The sequence below is a fragment of the Talpa occidentalis genome, unplaced genomic scaffold, assembly GCF_014898055.3.
Source record: "Talpa occidentalis isolate TD23 unplaced genomic scaffold, MPIMG_talOcc4v2.1 talOcc4.17, whole genome shotgun sequence".
Classification (NCBI taxonomy): domain Eukaryota; kingdom Metazoa; phylum Chordata; class Mammalia; order Eulipotyphla; family Talpidae; genus Talpa; species Talpa occidentalis.
The window spans coordinates 11,991,346-12,012,011 of NW_023601754.1; the positions used below are offsets into that span (position 1 = coordinate 11,991,346).

A 20,666-nucleotide genomic window follows, 5' to 3' on the forward strand; every position below is an offset into this window, starting at 1 on the left:
GGAGAGGCGGGAGGCGCGGGAGGCGGGAGAGGCGCGGGAGGCGGGAGGCGCGGGAGGCGGGAGAGGCGGGAGAGGCGCGGGAGGCGGGAGAGGTGGGAGAGGCGCGGGAGGCGCGGGAGGCGGGAGGCGCGGGAGAGGCGCGCTGGGCACCGCCAGGAGCCGCCTGACCGCCTGTACTTTCCCGCTTAGGGCTGGCGCTGCCGGCGTCCCGGCCAGTCAGCCAGCCTGCTGTGGTGCCGAAACTTCCAGAGGCTGCCACGCCCGCGGAGGAGCTTCCCCCAGGCCTGGAGCCCGAGGCTCCCCGCGGAGAAAACTTGCCAGGGGGTCAGCGGCCAGGCACCTTCCCGCCTCCGGTGTCCTCCTCCTGGCCTTCGACCCTCTCGCACCTTCTAGGTCCGCGCAGTAACTACTGTTACAGTGCTCACCAGGGGAGACCCTCGCGCCGGCTGGGCAATCAGAAAAGAATAAGGTCTCAAAGAACTATAATAACGAGGGCCCAGTATGGGTAGGGCTGGAGGAGCAAAACCTGTGGGAGCCAGAGTGAAGGTATTTTTTTTTTTAATAAAAGATTTATTTATATAGGATTACAAGAACCGGGGTACAGGCCAGAGGTGTGGGAGGTGAGAGGATTCACCAGAGACAGAGTGGATAGACCGAAGTACACTGCTGAGGGGAGCAGCGGGCGAGTCAGGAGAGGTCTGCCGCACCATGTGGGTAGCTCCCTGGCCGGGGATTGAACGGGATTGAACTGATGCAGAGGCTGCGGACAGCTTCACAGCACTGCGCTCGACTGCTTGAGCCACCAGGGAGGCCCTGGAGTGAAGGTTCCTGTATCTGTCCCTGGCTTGAGAAGCTATGGGAGGTGTGGGGGGTGAGCAAAGAGGGGAATGAGGGAAGAGACATACCTAGAGGGGAAAAAATCACATTCTCTTCTCTTCTACCTGACCTTCTGTTTTTGGTGTTAGCCATGTTCTATTCAAGTTAGCCGTGTTCTACAAAACATTGCTAAAAGACATTGAATAGCTGCAAGAAGAAACTCCAGGACCTTACTCTCCTCCATTCTGCCAATCTCTTGCCAGCTCCTATATTTGCAGGATGACGGCAGCCCAAGAGCCAAAGGTCACTGAGTAAGAAAGAAATGAGTCTGGAGAACAAATGAAAGGGGATGGGCCTCCCTGGTGGCTCAAGGGGTTAATACGCAGCACTATGATGCTATCCGCAGTCTCTGCAGCACGAGTTCGAGCCCTGGCCAGGGAGCTACCCATATGGCACAGCAGACCTCTCCTGTCTTGCCAGCTGCTCCCCTCAGCAGTGTATTTTGTCAGTCTGCCTGTTCTGTTCCCCACTCTGTCTCTGGTGAATCTTCTCAGCCCCCACACCCATACCCCAGTTCTTGTATGCATAAACAAATAAATCTTCAAAAAAAAGGGGGGTGTCTGGCATATCTCATTTCTGTGTCTGATGTCTTTGTAGGTGTCTTTCTGGTGCCTGTTGTTTTATATTGGCTTTTACTCATGTGCTTTCTTTCCTTGTGTGTTTTGTTTTTATTGTGAACTTTAGAGTCCTTGTTATTTCATCTGTGGGAATTTTTTGAGGCCTTGGTTGAGGTGGGATTGCTCCACAGACATTTGTAAGTGCTTCTTCTGAGAGCCTCATGGCTTCCCACCCAGTTACTTTATAGTACATTTTTGTCCTGAGGTGTTTCAGACCACCTGGTTTGCACAAATTCAGGCTTTTGACCTCCACGGGGACTGTGTGGTTCTATAGCCTCAAAAGAGTCCATCTCGGCTCCCTGCAGCCAATTTTACTTGCAGTGCCCTGGGAAGGTGAGTTTATTTCTGGTTCACTCTTAATATGGAGGATGTAGACCTTTGGGGTCTATGATAGACACATCTGGTGATCTCATCACCTCCCTCTGTCCACCTCTGGGCTACACCTCAGTTGTAGTGGAAGGTTCTTTGGGAACACTGTCTCAGCTTTGATTTCTGGGGGATAACTCCTAGCAAGTTCACACTTAGCTCATACTGACAGCACCCCCACTTCAAGTCCATCTTTCTGCTTTTGCTTCAGGACCTTTGTCAAAGCCAGGGAATCTGGTTGACTTGCATGCCCAGATGGCCTGCAGGTGAGGAGGGAGTTGCACCCCTGAAAGGTACTGCTCAACCAATAGGAGAGGAAGCTGGTGGATAAATGTTGTAGCCTCTTGTCCCTTAGGCAGGTCTTCTGTTTGCTTCACAAGATGCACCTGAAGAATCTGTGAGCCTCACAGATTTGTCCTTGTATGGTTCCCTTACTCTCCTTTCCTAAACCTTTCCAATTTCTCATTCCTTATTTCTGCAATCGCCTCTCAGGCAAATTACTTGCATTCATGTTCTTGTTTTGGTATTGCTTTTTAGGGCACCTAAATTAAGACAGGATCTCACCTTATGTGTTTTGCCACAAGACTTTTTCTTCTTTTCCTTATTGTTTCTTCTTTTTCCCCCTGCTAGAAGCTCATAAGTTGTCTGGGATGGAGTGAAGATGCAAATCCTGCCATTTTCCAAATTCCTCATTCATCTTATAAATTCCTTAATAGCAAAAACCTATTCACTGTGCTGTACTAGCTAACTGTAAAGAAAGCACCAGTGGCTTTTTTGCAGTCAGCATATTGTTCTAGAAGTTAGAACGGAAAAGTTCAGGGTATGGTGATGGGTATCAGGGCAGGGGACTGTGATGGCCATATGGGGATATGGATCAATTCAATGACCAGGATCGCTATGGCAGCATCAGATATTATGACGAAGGCTATGATTTCAGGCTAGGCAGTGACTGAAGAGCATTTGGTAGCAGGTACCATAGGGCTGATGACTGCAGAGGAGTTGGGGACCACTTTGGAGATAGATATGACAGCAGAGATGATGGCTCATGGCTCTCCAGAGATGATTTTAGGCATGAGGATAGAGGTCCTCCCCCAAACACCCCAACTCTAAAGCCTCAGAGTACTCCTAAGGAAGATGATTCCTCTGCTAGCACCCTCCAGTCCAGTGATCAGCCTCTGTCTTTGCAGGGATCAAGCCTGTTGACATAGCTGCTAGAGAGGGCAAGTAGAAAAATGGCTGTAGAAAGAACGGAAGTGGCAGCATTAGCTGGATGAGCCAAAACTAGAACGACAGCCTTGGGAGAGACACTCAGGCAGGCGCAGTGAAGAAACTCAGGCGCGTGAATGGTCAAGGAGAAGTGAGTCATCATAGGGCCTCACTGGTAGCCTAGGGGTTAAGTCTCAGCACCGTCACTGCTATGGCTTGAGTTCAGTCCCCAGCCAGGGAGCTACCCACATGGCACCGCAGACCTCTCACTCACCCGCTGCTCCCCTCAGCAGTGTATTTCAGTAGATTTGCCTGTTCTGCTCCCCACTCTGTCTCTGGTGAATCTTCTAACCCCCCTCCCACACCTCTGGCCTACACCCAAGATCTTCTAAGCGGAAAAAAAAAGAAAAGAAAAAGAAAAAAAAAAAAGTGAGTCATCACAGATTGGGACATCAGCCACATCTGGCAGAAGTCAGTCAAAACAGGATGCATGAAGGAGAGTAGTTTCCAGAAAATCAAACACTCAATAAAGAGGAAGACTATCACTCTCAAACTTCTAAGCCTCCCCAACTCAAACAGCCTCTAAAGGTAGTGCCGGTCCATTCACCAACGGAACATGCTTGGTCTCAGGTCTGAGATCTGTTCCATCTTGGAACTTAGATACAGGAAGCAATCCTCAGCAAGTGGTGGAAAGAAAGCAGTATCAGCTCAACTGTCTGAGGAAGGACCAGCAGGGAAATATGAGAATTAGATGGAGTGAGTGTCCCAAAAGGGCAAAGTGGGAATTCCAGCTGTGGTTCAAGAGCTGAAGGGAACAAAGATCATTGAAAGCATTCAGGAAAGAATGGCAAAAAGGATCAACACTCCCGATCTGCACCTGACCCAAAGAAACTGGAAGGAAATCCAGCTGCTCTGTTCAATCCTGTAAGCAAGTATGCTGCTCTCTCCATTGATGGTGAAGAAGAAAATGAGGCCGGTTACACTGAATAGACATCTATATCCTGTGCTTTCTCCTAGCCTCTCTCTACCCTGACACATTCCAGAACAAATTAAACCTCTATCCAGACAAGACAAAATAAAACTCACCGTCTCCTGGAAAAAAGGGGGAAAAAAAGGTAGATGAGGCAAAACAGGAGGTCAAGAGAACAGGGAAGGCAGAAAAGTGCTGGAATTTTATAATCGCGGACATCTGATTCCCACACACCGAGAGGGCAGGCATAATGGGACAGGGCTGCATGCTGTCACCAGAGGGCAGCAGAGGCCAGGGAACAGGTGGAGGTGCAGCCCAAATAATGTAACCTGACATGGGTGTACACATTTTTCTTTGAGTTCTTGCTTTCAATTTTTTCCCCAAAAGCTTTATTTATTTATGCATATAAGAGCTGGGGTACAGCCAGATGTGCGGAAGGGTGAGAGGATTCACCAGAGACAGAACGGGGAGCAGAACAGGGAGATTGACTGAAATACACTGCTGAGGGGAGCAGCGGAGGCAGGAGAGGTCTGCTGCACCACGTGGGTCAGCAACCTGGCCAGGGATTAAACTCATGTTGAGGTGGCTGGCAATAGCTTGATAGCACTGAGACTTTAACCCCTGCACCACCAGAGAGGCCCTCCTCTTGCAGAAATAAATACAAGCACATGTCATAAGTTCAGGCTTTTGCCATTAAGCTAGGCTCTCTTTCTTGCAGTTGATACAATTCTCCTACTTTACCAGATGGTCACTACGTAGGGACAGCATTGTGAGTGCCCATTGGCTTGGGGTTCAGGGCCTTATGGCACTTCCTGTATTCTTCCCTTCTGTAAGGGGGGGGTGCACTCTCTCTTCCAAAGGCCTTGTGGACATTCTACACCCCTGGAAATTCAGTGTCAGCCCAAGAGGATTCTGGGGGAATCTATCCAATGTTCACTGAGTAGGTCTTTTCATTAACAGGTTAGCTTGGTTTTGTGGGGCTTTATTCTCTAATATTTTCCCCCCTAAATCTTCCCATTACCATACTAAAAACTCACTTAGATTTTTGCATGTCTTTTTTTTTTTTAAAGATTTATTTTATTTATACAAGAGCCGGGGTACAGGCTAGATGCATGGGAGGGTGAGAGGATTCACCAGAGACAGAGCAGGGAACAGAACAGGCAGACTGACAAAATACACTGCTGAGGGGAGCAGTGGGCGAGACAGGAGAGGTCTGCTCACCATGTGGGTTGCTCCGAGGCCGGCAGGGATTGAACCGGCACTGCAGAGGCTGCGGACAGCTTCACAGCACTGTGCTCAACTACCTGTGCCACCAGGGAGGCCTAATTTTTGCATGTCTTAACTAGTTTTGTTTCACTCTTTTTAAAGAAACTTGCCTTCACTTAATTTTGTGCTCAAACTTGCTCAGCTCAGGCTTTTCTCTCGTGAACTTGCAGGAAGTTGATCTCTTCCTTTACTCCTCCTTATTGTTCCTTCCTTCCCTTCAAATGTGATGTTCTCTGGTCAGATTTCTGGTGCCCTCTAGAAAAGGGAGGTTGTGATTGCTGCTGCTTGGATGGCACCGATTCCAGTGAGAAATTCTGGGAGCTTGAGGGAAGGGCTGCTCAGACAGGTCACACTTATCTTCAGGCTGGGATAAAGCCAGCACTATTATCCCAGAGAAGAGGTGGGGCCAAGATTAGCTCCCTTTGCTTTGGCATCCATGCTGAACCTACTGCCTGAGACACCTGAGTTTTGAGGACCTGGATCTGAATTTTGACAGGTGGGTGTGATGTGGTGGCTAAGAAGACATTCTGAGAAGCTGTTTCTAGATGGAGCTGGCCTCAAGTTCTAGTTACCACGATGGGCATTTGTTACTAGGGCCTCCTCTCCTTGGTTTTAGGAAAGTCAACTGGAATCTCACTCAATTAGGATTTGGTAAATCCAAGAAAGAAAACTTCCTTGGTAAACTCCAGAAGAAACCTTCCTCGTGGTGTATCAAGGAGGTTGGTGGGAATGACATCTCTCGTCCTTACGTGCAGGGACTGAGGTGAGATGCTGTATGCATGGAATTTAAAAACAATAAAATGGAGCTGAGAGGATGTCATCTCATCACCTATCACCATGGGTGCAGCAAGCCTGCACAACCTGGTCAGTGAGAAAATATCCTACCAGTGCCCGATCACCCCTCCCCAGTCGTGACGAAGTCTGTTGAATCACAGCAACAACTAGCAATGAATCGGTGGTGGTTTGTTTTTCAATGTTTTTATTTTTCAAAATATACAATTTATTTACACTTTTATTTCACAACTGTAGTGTTGTATATTTATTCCAAAATCTTTAAATAACTCTGCAGTAAACAGTACAAATCACAGAATCGGTCAAACCCTTTCTCTATAGCCTTTACACTCATTGAGTTTTTAAAGTTTCAAGTAGTAACCATTTATGGGTAAGAAGGGAACAAAAAACAGGATTTTTTTTTTACAGAAGCTTGATATGTGGGATTAGAAAGGGGATCAGAGCAGCTACTGGGCCTGGGGCAAGACTAAGGGCTTGAAACAGTTTATAAATAAGACCCTCTTATGAGCAGTGAGGGTTTTGGTTATGAGGAAGAAAGGGGAGGAACCTCCTCTGCTGGGGTGGAGGCAGAAGGGGGGAGGTAAGGCACTGCTTGAAGACTTAAGGAGGCACTGGTTGGAAGGGTCCTGAGTGAGGGGGCAGGGGCCCTCTATGCCCTTGAGGGTAGAGGTTGAGAATGACTAGGGATGGGGGGGACTTCCACCCATGGAAAGGTCTCTCTAACCTCCCTTGGGGAAGCTTTGTGATTCTGGAGGCAGGAGGAGATGCCCAGAGCAGCTGGGGGACAGGTTCCCGCCAGCCTGGAGGCCTTCATCAGTGCCTGTTGAATTCAGTTCGCACCGTACACACCAGCAGGTGAGGGTCACGTATGTGGGTATGGGTGAGGCATGGACAGTACAGCCAGCATCTGTGATTGGTGGGGGACACAGGCGCTGCTCCAGATCTGGGGTGCAGGGGAGGTATCATGCTGTCTCTCTTCTTGGGAGCCCTTTATCCACCTCAGCATTCTCCACTCATGAGAAGAACAGTTGGAGCCACCAGGAATGGAAGGGAAGGCAGGAAGGGAAGGCAGGGAATGTGAGGGCCAAAGGCCCCACAGACCTGCTCCTGCTTTGCGCACCGGCAGCTGCACCGTGTGTGTGAGGCCAGCTCCTAGGGAGGCCAAGGTGCTAAGACACTGATGGGCCACAGCTGCCCCAGGGATCAGTTTCCTTCATTCCCCTGGGGGAGCTCCCCATTGACCAGGTCCTGAGGCGGTCCTCTGGGCTTAGGCTTTAGGCAGTGACGCAGGTGGAGAGGCCGGATGCATTAGGAAAGAGCTAGTCCCCGAAGGCAGTTTGGTCCCCAAGTGGCAGGTCAGGAGGGCAGTCTCAGGATCAGCCTCAGTCTTCAGGGTCTCCGTAGTGCCCTCTACCCAGCCCAGCGGTCAGACAAGGCCTATTCTGCCTGACCAAGCCAACCTTCATTTTAGGGTCTGGATGGGGTTGGGGTAGGGTGAGGAGTGTGGGGAGGGAGTTGAGGGTTGTCATTGTGTCTTCGGGTGGGCTTCTTCTGGCATATGAGTGTGGAAAACATAATCCCAAAAATTAGTGCTGATGCCAAATCCTAGAGAGGGAGACAAATGGAGAGAGGATGAAGCTCGCAGAATTGGGCCTGCTGGGAAGGGAGACTGGGTATGGCTCCACATCTGTCCCCGCTGCTCTCCCCTACTCTCAGGGCCATCCTGGCAGAGGTCAAGAGCAGGGCACCTGTGATTCTCATCTTCCCAAGGATGTTGTCGGACAAACCTGAGTTCTTTATCTGGTCTGAGTTTCTGGGAGAGCCTGGTCCCAGGAACCAGGCTAAGCATCATTCATGCTTCAGCCTCTTCCTTCTCTTTGTAGCTGCCAAGTTCATTCCTGCTTCAAGGTTTTGCTCCCAGGATGCTCTTTCTCCAGACAGTGCATGCTGGCTTCTCTTAATTTAAGCCTCAGCCCTAAGGACACTGCTGCAGGGACACTCTCCTGGGCCACTCTATCTAGTGCTCTGGCGTCCGACGTGGTAGCCACGAGTCCCAGGGACGACCGAGCCTGGGAAATGTGGCGACGGCTACAGAGGGACTTGGCTCTTCATTTCATTTCATTGTAATCTTTTTAAATTTCAGTTTGAAAACTTATACTCAACTTGGTTCTTGGAAAACTTTTAAGCACATTTGGAGCAATTCACATGCGTGAGTATACACTTTGGACTGCAAATCTTATCAACTCTAAACCAAGATCCAGTATTTCCAATGAAAATTTAGCCTCTGAGTTGAGATGTGCTGCTGGTGCAGCGTACACAGCCCTCCGTGAAGACTTAGCACAAGAAAGAGAAGGTAAACCAGCCAATTAATGATTTTTTATATTGGTCACACATTGAAATGATAACCTTTTGGGTTAAATGGAATCGATTACTAAAATTAATTCCATCCATTTGTTTTTAGATGTAGCTCCTAGGAAGTTTCAGATCACATCTGTGACTCAAATTAAATGTTATCAGATAGTGCTGGGTCTCCTCCCCATGGTATGTCTCGTTTTATGTCAGTTTTTTTTTTTTTTATTTTTAGTACTTCTTACCGCCTGAAATGATCTCTGCTATTGGTTGAGTCCCTTCTGTGTCTGTCTCTTTATACTCCCTGACCCTCCACCCTGCGCCAGCTTGCTTTGCTCCCTGGGTATCCCCAGGACCCAGAGCAGAATCTAGTCTTGGGGAGGTGCTCAGCGGCAGCTGTCAGATAAATAAGTGAACAAACCAGGGAGGTTGGGAGGGGCTGGCCGGCCTCACCTGACTGCTGATGTGCAAAGTGGTGCTTGACATGGTGGGCCTTCAGGTTGTACAGGTAGGAGCCCCGGTACGGGGAGCCGAAGTGCAGGTAGTAATGGGTCATGTCGTAGAGGACGTAGCCCAGCAGACCCCCGGCAAACACAGAGCCGCCCACCGCCTCGGGCAGGAGGAACCGTAAGCCCATGTAGAAGAAGGCAATAACGAGAGAAGCTGGCACTGGGGGGAAGACAAGGCGGGACTCATCGAAGGGTGCCTGTGGATGGAGAGGCTCCTGGTCAGAAGATAGTCCTGCCACAGGGCAGCCTGGGTTTCGGGCTTGCCGGTGGGAGAAGTACTTGGAAGGATAGGGCAGAGCAGACAGGCATTTTTGTGAGCAGGTAGCCCCGTGTCTGGGGAGGCTTGGCACTTCCAGTGGCTTTGGGGAGGGCGGGCCATCCCACGACAGCCCTAGAGAGACCATCCTGCTCCCAATTTCCAAGTCAGGATGGGACTTGGAAAACTGTCCAAACACAGAGATAAATGGGATATGGGCAGGAGGTTCCTGGTTCAGAGTCTGGCTCGAGCTTTAGCCTGGCCATGTGTTAGGTACTAGAGAAGAGGGCCCCACCAGATACCATTCGGGGTACTGAGGCCGAGGCCTAGTGTCTGGGAAGGCCACACACTAGCAAGCTAAGGCTGGCGCAGGTTCACATGATGGGGTAAGCTGGAAGTGTGAGCAGATCTCTTCTCCCCATCCCCATTCTAAATGGGAGGCCTTTTTCATCCCTGGGGGGGTTGTCACAGTGAACCAGAGAACAAAAGAGCCGAGCCTTTGGCTCCAGAGCCTCAAAAGCCAATGTCCCGCAAAGAGGTAAGATTTTAGAGTCAGTTTGGTGAGTATGCTGAGATGAGAGAGTCCCTCTCTGGCTGAGGAGAAGAGAGAGAAGGCAGCCAAACACAGAGTGATATGCGGATACAGGCCTCTCCTCAGACCAGGAGCAAGAGGCTCTGGGAAGCCAGTTCCTGGAAGAAGAAAGAAGGGAGGAAGGCAGGTCAGAGGCCCTGGGACCAGCTGAGAACTGCTTGGAGCAAGGACAGAGACACAGCCCAGGGAAGCCCCTTTCTCTGGGAGACCCGGCTGCCAGCCCTAGCCCAGGGGCTGTCCAGTTGCCCTTGAAGAGCCCCAGGTGTCTGGGACTATAGACTGGGCCCCCATCCTGGCTGTGTGTATATGATGCTGGGCAAGTTCCTTAAATTCCCAAGCCTCCGTTTTCTGCTCTGTGGAATGGGGAGAACTGTAGCTTCAGTTCTCATCTTCAGAAGCAAGCCCTACAAGGCAGTGCAGTGGTTTTTATCTGTTTTGTCTAATGGTATCTAGAACTGTCCCTGACACATAATGAGCACTTGTGGAATGAACGAACACAGGAATGAGTTGTTCGGGGGACTAAAGATGCATGGTATTGATGATGGCATACAGAGACACCTTCACTCTGTCCACGCCTGGCTCAGACTGGTACCCAGTCACTCCTCTGAGAAACGCCAAACACCCTTGATTTCTCCCAATCAGACTCTTGGGAAGACAGGCAACTCTTGTGAGTCAGTCCCAGCTGCCAGCCCAGGGGAGAAGGTGGTATCAGGGGGAGTCTGCCCGGCTTACCTTGTGGTGTTGCCCGTGCAAGATGAAGTGTAGGGTGATGAGGTAATAGCTGTCCTTGGGGGGCTTCATGTGGAACAGGAAGCGGTGGATGAGGTACTCCACTAGGGTCCAGGCAAGCATCCCCAGCATGAAGAGGCCTGGGAATGTGGACTTGGGCATGGCTACTGAGTACTCTGCAGGGTGGCAGGAGAGAGGCAAGGTCAGGGAAGACTGCCTGGGGTGCAGCCATACATACCTGGTGACTCCAGAGGCCCTCAGTGCAGCAGCTGTGAGGCTGGGCCACATTGCTGTACTGATTGTGTAAGTATATCTATGACTGAAGAATAATACATTATGTATCAACACCTAACATAATGCAACACTCCTCATGTCTTACAAGTAGCTACTATGATTAAATATAACCAGTCAAAGTCCTACTTCTGCCTACTTTCTCCTTGTAGCGTTCTGGAGAGTCCCTGTCTGGGGAGGAATTCCCAGCCCTCATAGCAGGGAAAGAACCATTCCATGGCCACAGACTTTGGCCTTGACCTTGGCTGGGGATCCCACCGCACCATCCTGTTAGAGGCCTGGAGCACCCTTTAGGTTGCTGCGGAGCTATAGTTCTGTCTCTAGACTCATCAAACACACCCTGGAAACTGCTCTGGGGGCCACCCGCATGTACAGACCCCACTGCTTGTCGAGCATGTTCACACATGCACCTAGGAATCTCAGCCTTGAACAGGTGTCTCCCTTCCTGGCACCCTGACTCCTCTGTTTGTTCCAGCCCCATGTCCAGCAGCTGCGCTGGGACCCTGAGGAGCTCCCCCTTCCCTCGCCTACCCTCCTTTTCCTTCCTCTCCCCTCCCCTCTGTTTGCTTGGCTTTGCAGCTCTTATTGCCTCTGCTGGTGGCCTGTGCACAGCCTGCTGAGCTGGAGGGCTAGGAAGGCAGGTGGAGAAACGGCTCTCATGCCACCATCACTGGCATCATGGCACAGCTTTGCCAACCCTCTCCACTTGACCTTTTGTACCACCACATTTAGCTCTCAGCAGAGGCTGCAGTTCTGACGGAGCTCTCGGAGCCCTCGAATCACCCTCCCTGCCACGCAGAAGAGTCCCTTCCTATAGGTCAAGTCTCCGCCCGCCCCCTCACCCCAGCATCACCCGCGTCAGCCCATGCAGCCGGAGCTGGTACCGAGTGGCATCTCCGGAGGAATCCTGCAGAGGGACCTGGGCCAAAGCTCTGGCATCCCATCCCCCTCCGGCTGCCGGCCTGGCAGCCCTGCCACTGTTGGTGATTGTTAGGGGAGTGCTGGGCGGACAGTGGGTGATTCAGCAGCAGCTTTCTGAGCAACAAGCCCTGTGCTGTGCCTGAGCTATTCAGCGTGGGCAGAAAGGGTAACTTTGGGCTCCCTGGGCCTCGAGTTAACTCTTGGTAACCAAGATTAGCTCTGGACTTCAGGGCACTTCCTGCAGCTTGCTCAGGCCCACGGCATCCTGGGTCAGGTGGGAAAACTGGGGCTCCCATTGCTGTGCCTGTGGCCCCTCTCATGTAAAGCATTCAGCACTTGACTTGCTACTCTAGGGAGAGGTGGGCAGAAGAGAGCTATGCAGTGTGGGGAGAAGGTACCTGAGTCCGGCAGAGAGAAGGGGGCTCTGTAGGTTTACAGTCAGGAACAGAATAAGTGGTTGGTGAAGGGAAGCCCACCTGAGCTACTCCCAACTGCCTCTCCTGTCCCACCAACTTGGCCTCCATTTTAGCCATCGCCCAGGGGCCAGCACCTCCCAGAGGCAGGATAGACAGACCACGGGGGCAGGAGGCATGTACCTGGGCCCAAGGTAGGTTCTGAGCTTGGGAGGCTTGCTGACAGAAATGGCCACACCCAAATCTGGTGCCTGGAGAGACATCCCAGAAGCTTGGTGGAAATAACCCCTGTCAGTGCCTCTCTGTTGCTTGCCCCCCAAACTGGGGACACTAGCCCTCCTCATCTTGCTGTGTGACCCTGAATCACTCATTTGCCTTCTCTGAGGCTCTATTTCCTCATCTCTAATGGGCAGGATGATAGGCCCTGTCTCGTGGGGCTGCTGGGAGAGTTAAATGGGAAGGTCCCTGGAAAGCCCAAGACCAGGCATGTGGTAAGTGCTCAGCGGAGGTCAGAGGGCAGTTACTCCACATCCGGGATCTGCTGCATGGGCCTTTGCCAAGGAGACACTGAGGACACATCCAGGTCTTTCTCTCCCAGGTTCTAACCTGTGCTAAGTGTGTGTACCATGCTGAGTTGGGCTCTCAGCTCAGCCACATGGTGAAACGATTTCATGTGGTTTCTTGACCAGCAACCCCAGGTCATATATTTCCTTGTACTGATTCAGTGACACCACCACCCCCACTCCACCCTCCCCCCCGCCCCGAGCTATTTTATTACTTCTTTATTGTTATGGCACCCGACGAGATGATTTCATTTAGTTTCTGCTGATGAAGTGCCTTTTTTTTTTTAATAGAGGCATGTTTTTATTTATTTGTTTGTTTGTTTGTTTTGTTTATACATGCACTGGGTACAGTCAGAAGCACGGGAGGGTGAGAGAATTCACCAGAGCCAGAGCGGGGAGCAGAGCAGGCAGAAGGACCGAAACACACTGCTGAGGGGAGCAGCGGGTGGCAGGAGAGGTCTGCGTGCCATGTGGGACCCTCCTCCCGTGGCCGGGGAACAGCCAGGGATCGAACCGGCGCTGCAGAAGCTGCGGGCAGCTTCGCAACCCAGCGCTCAACCGCTGTGCCACCGGGGAGGTCCTTAAGTGCCTTTTTGTTTGCTTGCTTTTTATCCTTTTGGAGAGGGTAGTGGGAGTCCGAGGACGTTTTTCTTTGGAAGACCATTTTGACAAGTCTTGTTTAAAACTGTGTGTATGATTTGGGGTTGTGTGTTCTCAGAATCTCAGAACCAGGGAGAGTACCAAGCTCTCCCAACTCCAGGAAGCAAATCAGGGAAGAACCAACATTACCTGTGGTGAAGGACTCGAAGAGCCGGACATTGCCCTGGGCGAGGGTTCGGTAGTAAGACCAACTGAGGTACAGCATTAGGGGCATCCAGATGATGGGGACGCTGTACCTGGGGAAGAGTCATCAGGGTGAGAAAGATATATTCACAGGTGCTCAACAGGGTCCCGCTTCCCTAGGGACACAGCTCTCCACTAGATGGGGGACAAAATGATACCAGCGCACATTCAGAAAGCATATGGAGACATGTGCTCGAAGGGACACTGTTGTGAGGGGTGGTGAGAAGAGCTGTGAATCCTTCTGTCCCAACTCTGAGATGATTTATTGGTGGAAAAGAACGGTGTCCCTGTAGCTACTGATTCTGTGCAGCAGGACAGATGCTGACCTCTTGTGGCAGAGAAGCTAATTGCAGGCAAAACTGTTACTTTGAATAATGGAGACTGGAAATCCTTCATACAAGCCTAGAATAGGACAGGGGCAGTGTTCCAAGTGGTTTCTGGCTACCAGTTGGATAATTACTCAGAGGACAAAGCCATGCATAGAAATGGATTATACCTATGGCCCGTTTCACTCTCCAAGAGCTTACTGTATAACTCTGGGCTGGGGGGAGGGGTCGGGAATCTAGCCACCATAGTGGTGGCACCATTAGGAGACAGAGACAGCCCACCATGGGTTCAGATCAGGGCTTACCAGACAGTCTTGGTGAGAGCCTCAATGAAGTCTGAGTAGAAGAGGCGGATGGGCCTCGTCACTGGCTGGTGGACCCACTCATCATACTTCTCTCCCAAATGGCCTACCTGCCACAGTAGAGGCTTCCGCCAGTCTACCAGGTCCTGAAAGAGACAAAGTCAAGTGGACACTTAATTTTCACACCTGTGCAAATTCATTCTTTAATCTCTTGGTTATAGCATCTTAATCCCTACCCCACCTCAGTTCATATGTTCTATATAGAGCTACCCATCCTCCTGCTTCAGCGATACAGAACTGACCAAGCTACTCATCCCAGTGCATGGTCAGAGAAATAGGATCCAGGCCAGGCCTATGACCTAAGCTGGCAACATGCTGTCAGTCATTCTCTCTTCCTGCCTGGGTTGCTAACCTGGCAGGGTATGACCCCAGAATTGCCAGCAGAGCTTGCCTAATGATTCAGTTAACACAGAAGAGGGTAGGGCCAGCAGTTAGAGACCCCAAATCCTGGTGATGATGTCTGAGCACGTGCCTTCAGTCACACCTGAAGCTTAAAGTCTTTTTTTTTTTTTTTTAAATTTTTTTTTTTTTTAATAGAGGCATGCTTTATTTATTTGTTTGCTGGTTTGTTTGTTTTGTTTGTTTTATTTATACATGCACTGGGTACAGTCAGAAGTGCGGGAGGGTGAGAGAATTCACCAGAGCCAGAGCGGGGAGCAGAGCAGGCAGAAGGACCGAAGTACACTGCTGAGGGGAGCAGCGGGCGGCAGGAGAGGTCTGCGCACCATGTGGGACCCTCCTCCGGTGGCCGGGGAGCAGCCGGGGATCGAACCGGCGCCGCAGAGGCTGCGGGCAGCCTCGCAACCCAGCGCTCAACCGCTGCGCCACCGGGGAGGCCCTGAAGCTTAAAGTCTTAACCAGGACTCTTCAGGCACTGGAGTTAATGTATTCTTTAGCAGGAATGAAGTAGGCCCTTTTCCCTTCACCATGGTCTTTCTCCTTGGTGTTGGCCTGGGTAATTCATTCATTCAGTCATTCATTCAAACATCATTCATTCAACAATTTGCTTCATATTTCATATAAACATGAAAGTCTATGCTAGGAGCTGGGAAGAATAAACAGGAATGTAAGAGGCAATCTTTACTTCACATAACTTAATGCTTAATTAGAGTTTGGACTCTAGAGACATACCTGGAAACAAATCCTGGCTCCGTCACTTGCCATATGATCTTGGGCAAATTACTTGACCTCTCTGATCCTCAGTTTTCCCAGCTATGAAATGGAAGTAATAAAAATGGTACCTGCATGAAGCGCTCAACAAGGCGAGACATATGGCAGGCCAGACATTTCAGGGGTGATGTAGGCAGTCAGAGATCAGGAGGCAGAATAACTGGCCCAGGGTAGGAGAGGAAGGCTTTGCAGAGAACCTGGGTTTGGGCTAGAGCTTATACAACAAGAACTTGGTGAAGGGAAAGGAGAAAGAGGGGAGGAGGAAATGTGGGCAAGTACTTGGGGTTGAGAACAATTGTGGTCCATTCAGTACATTGGCATTGATCTGCACAGCAGCAGGACAAAATCTGCTCAGGGCTTTAGATGGTGGGCATCCCATACCAGACCAGGAGTTGCCACTGCATCTCCCAAGCCCAAGGTGGGGGTGACTATGTAAATCCAGGGGAACTTACTGGTTGATTGGCAGAAGTGGGGAAAAATATTAGAGACTTCATTTGTGATATATTTGTCTTATATTTAAGCCATAGTTAAATATTTTCTAAATTATGTAATATTAATAATGTATAGAAAATTAAAATGGGCATGTAATGGAGAGCATGTTCAAAATGTTTATCTTAGGTGCAAGATAAACAATGTTTACAGGCCACAACTTTAGGCAATGGGAAGCTCTTGAAGATTGCTGGTGAGTCAGTGTGTGGAAGACTAATCTAGAGCCAATCAGTAAACTGAAAGCCGGAAAGAACACTGGCCTTGGAGGGAGGAGGCAATCTGCTAAGCCTGGCTCTCCCACCCAAGGTGGGATCCTGGGTAAGTGTCTACTGCTCAGAGCCCTTCTGAGTGTGCCTAGACTCGCAACACAAGAGAGGGCGAGATGTGCCTATTGCCTAGGGCATGGTAGGTGATGAGAAATCTCCAATACAAGGGAATAGGGCAGCCTCAGCAGGTAAGAAGGGAGGTGGTGAAAAGAAAGGAAATGGGAGGAGCCAGAAATGTACTTGGAGGAAGAGTCAATAATGGTTTAGTAACCTGTCTTCCTGTAATGCTGGCAGGAATCTCATCCTCACACAGGCCTCCAAACCAAAGCAGGCTCGGTTCCAGCAGGTGTCCCAGCCCGGGAGGTGAAGCTAGCCCAGCTGTCACAGCCTTGGAGCAGGGGTCTGGGGGTCTCAAGGCAAGCAGGGAAGGTCACTGAGCATTGTCTCTATGCCTGCCACAAGGGGGAAACGCTCCCAAATGAGGTGGCTCCTGCCATGTGAACTTGGAAGCCTTCCCGCTTCTTAGGTTGGAAGATGACCCAGGTCAGTTTGAACTGATCCCATCCAGCACCAGCTAAACCAGTTCATCATCCCAACCTTGTCTGTTCTCGCTCTCTTCCTGTTCTCAGTCCCCTTGTCTCCTTGACTTTGTACCTTGGGTCTAGCAGCAAATCCCTTTCACTTGGTCTCATTCCTTCTGTTCCTCAGGTGCCTACACACACCACACACACACACACACACACACGCTGCCTCCACTACTACCAGGAAAAAGAACTGGAGGAACCAGCTAGTGACCTGTGTTTACACCTTATCTTTCACAACCTTCAGAGCCTCACCTCAGAAGAAGCTAAGCCAGTAAGGGCTTGACAGCACGGAGAAGTAACACAGAGCATTTTTGTTACTTGCCAAGCCTGGATCTATTCACTTTACATGAGTTTTCACTTGATCCTCATGAGGCACCTAAGTAGGCAGGTATTATTATTGTTATAATTTTGCAGATGGGGAGATGGAAGCAGTAAATTGTCCAAGTTTGCCCAGTTATATCTTTTTGATGATTTGACCCCTTTATCACTGGGGATTAGCCTGCTTGGTCCATGAAGTACTCCTTGTCCTGAGTACTTTTTTTTTTTTTTTAATAGAGGCATGTTTTATTTATTTATTTATTTGTTCGTTTTGTTTATACATGCACTGGGTACAGTCAGAAGGGCAGGTGGGTGAGAGAATTCACCAGAGCCAGAGCAGGGAGCAGAGCAGGCAGAAGGACCGAAGCACACTGCTGAGGGGAGCAGCGGGCGGCAGGAGAGGTCTGTGCGCCATGTGGGACCCTCCTCCGGTGGCCGGGGAGCAGCCGGGGATCGAACTGGCGCCACAGAGGCCACGGGCAGCTTCGCAACCCAGCACTCAACCGCTGCGCCACCGGGGAGGCCCTGTCCTGAGTACTTTTTGATTTTAGAAGCCCATTTAGATTTTAATAGAATCACCAGGCTTCCTATGCCCAGTGTTTTCATGGTCTGTCTTTTTCAGCCCTTTTGCTTCTAACACGTGTATGTCTTTACATCTCTTGCAGAAAGGACATAGTTGGGTCTTGTTTTCTTTTCTTTTTCTTTTTTAAAGATTTATTTATATATGCATACAAGAATTGGGGTACAGGTCAGAGGTGTGGGGGATGAGAGGATTCACCAGAGACTGAGGGGGGAACAGAACAGGTGGATCTACTGAAATACACTGCTGAGGGGAACAGCGGGCGAGACAGGAGAGGTCTGCAGTGCCCTGTGGGCTATTCCCTGGCCAGCAGGGGGATCGAGCTCATGCTGCAGAGGTTGTAGACCGCTTCATAGTGCTGTGCTCAACCCCTTGTGCCACCAGGGAGGCCCGGGTCTTGTTTTCTTATTTAGTCTTTCTTATTTACAATCTGTCTGTAATTTGAATGTTTTTAAATGCAATTAACTGTAATCCATTTACACTTAATGTCAAAGTAGGTTACCATCTTGGTATTTGTTTTCTATTTGTCTCCTCTGTGCTTTCTTGTCTAATTTGAATTAATCAAGTATTTTAAAATCCTTTATATTATCTTCTTGCTGGTGTTGTAGCTGTGCCTTTTTGTATTTCCCCCAGTTACTGCTTGAAAGATAATATTCATCCTTAACTTACCACCATCTGTCTTCAATGAAACCCCTGGCTTTTTTTTTTTTTTTTTTTTTAATAAATTTTATTGTTATATTCCCCATACAATTGCAGCCCCCCATTCTGACCCCAATCCCTCCCCTCCCACCCCCGCCCCCCTAAAAGTGTCTCTGGTTCATAGTTTTTTGTTGATTTTGATTTTCACTTTCTTATAGTTATTCATTTTCCTGGTCCCTTATTTAAGTTTTCTAGATTCCTGCTATGAGTGAGACCATCCGGTATTTTTCTTTTTCTTTTTGGCTTATTTCGCTGAGCATGATCCCTTCCAGCGCCATCCATGTTGCTGCAAATTGCATGTGTTTATCATTTTTGAATGCTGAGTAATATTCCATGGTATATATGTACCACATCTTCTTGATCCAGTCATCTATTTTTGGGCATTTGGGTTGTTTCCAAAGCTTAGCTATTGTAAACAGTGCTGCTATAAACATAGGGGTGCAGGTGTTCTTTGGAATTGATGTTTCTGTGTCCTTTGGGTAAATACCTAGGAGTGGAATTGCTGGATCATATGGAAGCTCTATGTTTAGTAGGTCCAGAAATCTCCATACAGCTTTCCACAGTGGTTGGACCAGTTTGCACTCCCACCAACAGTGCAGAAGAGTTCCTTTTTCTCCACACCCTCGCCAACATTTGTTGTTGCTAGTTTTTTTAATATGTGCCATTCTCACTGGTGTAAGATGGTATCTCATGGTAGTTTTGATTTGCATTTCCCTGATGACAAGTGATGTTGAACATTTTTTCATATGCCTGTTGGCCATTTGCATTTCCTCTTCAGAGAAGTTTCTTTTAAGCTCTTCTGCCCATTTTTTGACTGGATTATTTTCTTTGTTGTTGTTGAGTCTCATCAGCTCTTTGCAGATTTTTGTGATCAGTCCTTTATCATTAGTGTTGGGTGCAAAAATATTCTCCCAGTTGGTGGGGTTTCTCTTTGTTTTTGTTATTGTCTCTTTTGCTGTGCAAAAGCTCTTTAATTTGATGTAGTCCCAGCTGTTTATCTTTGCCTTCACTATCACTGCTTTGGGTGATGTGTCTGTAAAGATGTCTTTGATGTGCAAATCACGTAGTGTTTCGCCTATATTTCCTTCTATATATTTTATGGTTTCAGGTCTTATGTCTAGTTCTTTAATCCATTTTGAGTTGATTTTTGTGTATGGTGTGAGGTGGTGGTCAAGCTTCATTCTTTTGCATGTAGCGACCCAGTTTTCCCAGCACCATTTATTGAACAAACTTTCTTTGCTCCAATGCATATTCTTTGCTCCTTTGTCAAAGATTAGTTGACCATAAATCTGTGGGTTTATTTCTGGATTTTCTATTCGATTCCATTGGTCTGTATGTCTGTTCTTGTTCCAATACCATGCAGTTTTGATGATTATGGCTTTGTAGTATAGTTTGAAGTCTGGGAGTCTGATGCCTCCATTCCCTTCTTTTTTTTTCAGGACAGCTTTGGCTATTCGGGGTTTTTGGTGATTCCATATGAATTTCATCAATAATTGTTCTATTTCTTTGAAGAATGACATTGAAATTTTGATTGGAATAGCATTGAATCTGTATATTGCTTTTGGTAGGATGGCCATTTTAATAATGTTTATTCTTCCAATCCATGAGCAGGGGACGTCTCTCCATTTCTTTGTGTCTTCTTCTATTTCTTTTAACAGTGTTTTATAGTTTTCTTTGTATAGGTCCTTTACCTCTTTTGTTAGATTTATTCCCAAATATTTGATTTTTTTTGTTTCAATAACAAAAGGGATGGTCTTTTTGATTTCTTCTTCTTCAGATTTATTGTTTGTGTATAGGAAGGCTACTGACTTTTGCGTGTTGATTTTGTATCCTGCCACTTTACTGAACTGATTGATGAGTTGAATTAGCTTTTCTGTGGAGTTTTTGGGGTTCTCTATGTATAATATCATATCGTCTGCAAATAGTGATAGTTTGACTTCTTCTTTTCCTATTTGGATTCCTTGGATGTCTTTCTCTTGTCTTATTGCCCTGGCTAGGACTTCCAGTATTATATTGAAAAGCAATGGTGAGAGTGGACATCCTTGTCTTGTTCCAGATCTTAATGGAATTGCTTTCAGCTTTTCACCATTGAGAATGATACTGGCTGTTGGCTTGTCATAGATGGCCTTTATGATGTTGAGGTATGTTCCTTGTATCCCCAGAATTTCAAGGGCTTTTATCATGAATGGGTGTTGCACTTTGTCGAAAGCTTTCTCAGCATCTATTGATATTATCATATGGTTTTTATATTTCTTTTTGTTGATGTGTTGGATAACGTTGATTGATTTTCGGATGTTAAACCATCCTTGTGCC

General features: G+C 48.7%; 1 protein-coding gene and 2 pseudogenes across 1 annotated transcript in view; 2 read left to right on the top strand and 1 right to left on the bottom strand.

Annotated features, from left to right (window-relative positions):
- Positions 1-2,728: 2,728 nt before the first annotated feature.
- LOC129146130 (eukaryotic translation initiation factor 4B-like) lies at positions 2,729-3,412 on the top strand (annotated as a pseudogene).
- Positions 3,413-3,502: 90 nt separating this feature from the next.
- LOC129146129 (eukaryotic translation initiation factor 4B-like) lies at positions 3,503-4,055 on the top strand (annotated as a pseudogene).
- A 2,289-nt stretch (positions 4,056-6,344) lies between these two features.
- Positions 6,345-20,666, bottom strand: part of FA2H (fatty acid 2-hydroxylase) — a 48,877-nt gene continuing 34,555 nt past the window's right edge. The window contains exons 3-7 of the mRNA XM_037516140.1: positions 14,191-14,333; positions 13,506-13,612; positions 10,532-10,704; positions 8,896-9,148; positions 6,345-7,698 (exon numbers count right to left, since the gene is read on the bottom strand). Coding sequence (XP_037372037.1) covers positions 7,619-7,698; positions 8,896-9,148; positions 10,532-10,704; positions 13,506-13,612; positions 14,191-14,333 — 756 coding nt within the window. The 3' untranslated portion in view covers positions 6,345-7,618. The remainder of the gene's footprint in view (positions 7,699-8,895; positions 9,149-10,531; positions 10,705-13,505; positions 13,613-14,190; positions 14,334-20,666) is intronic.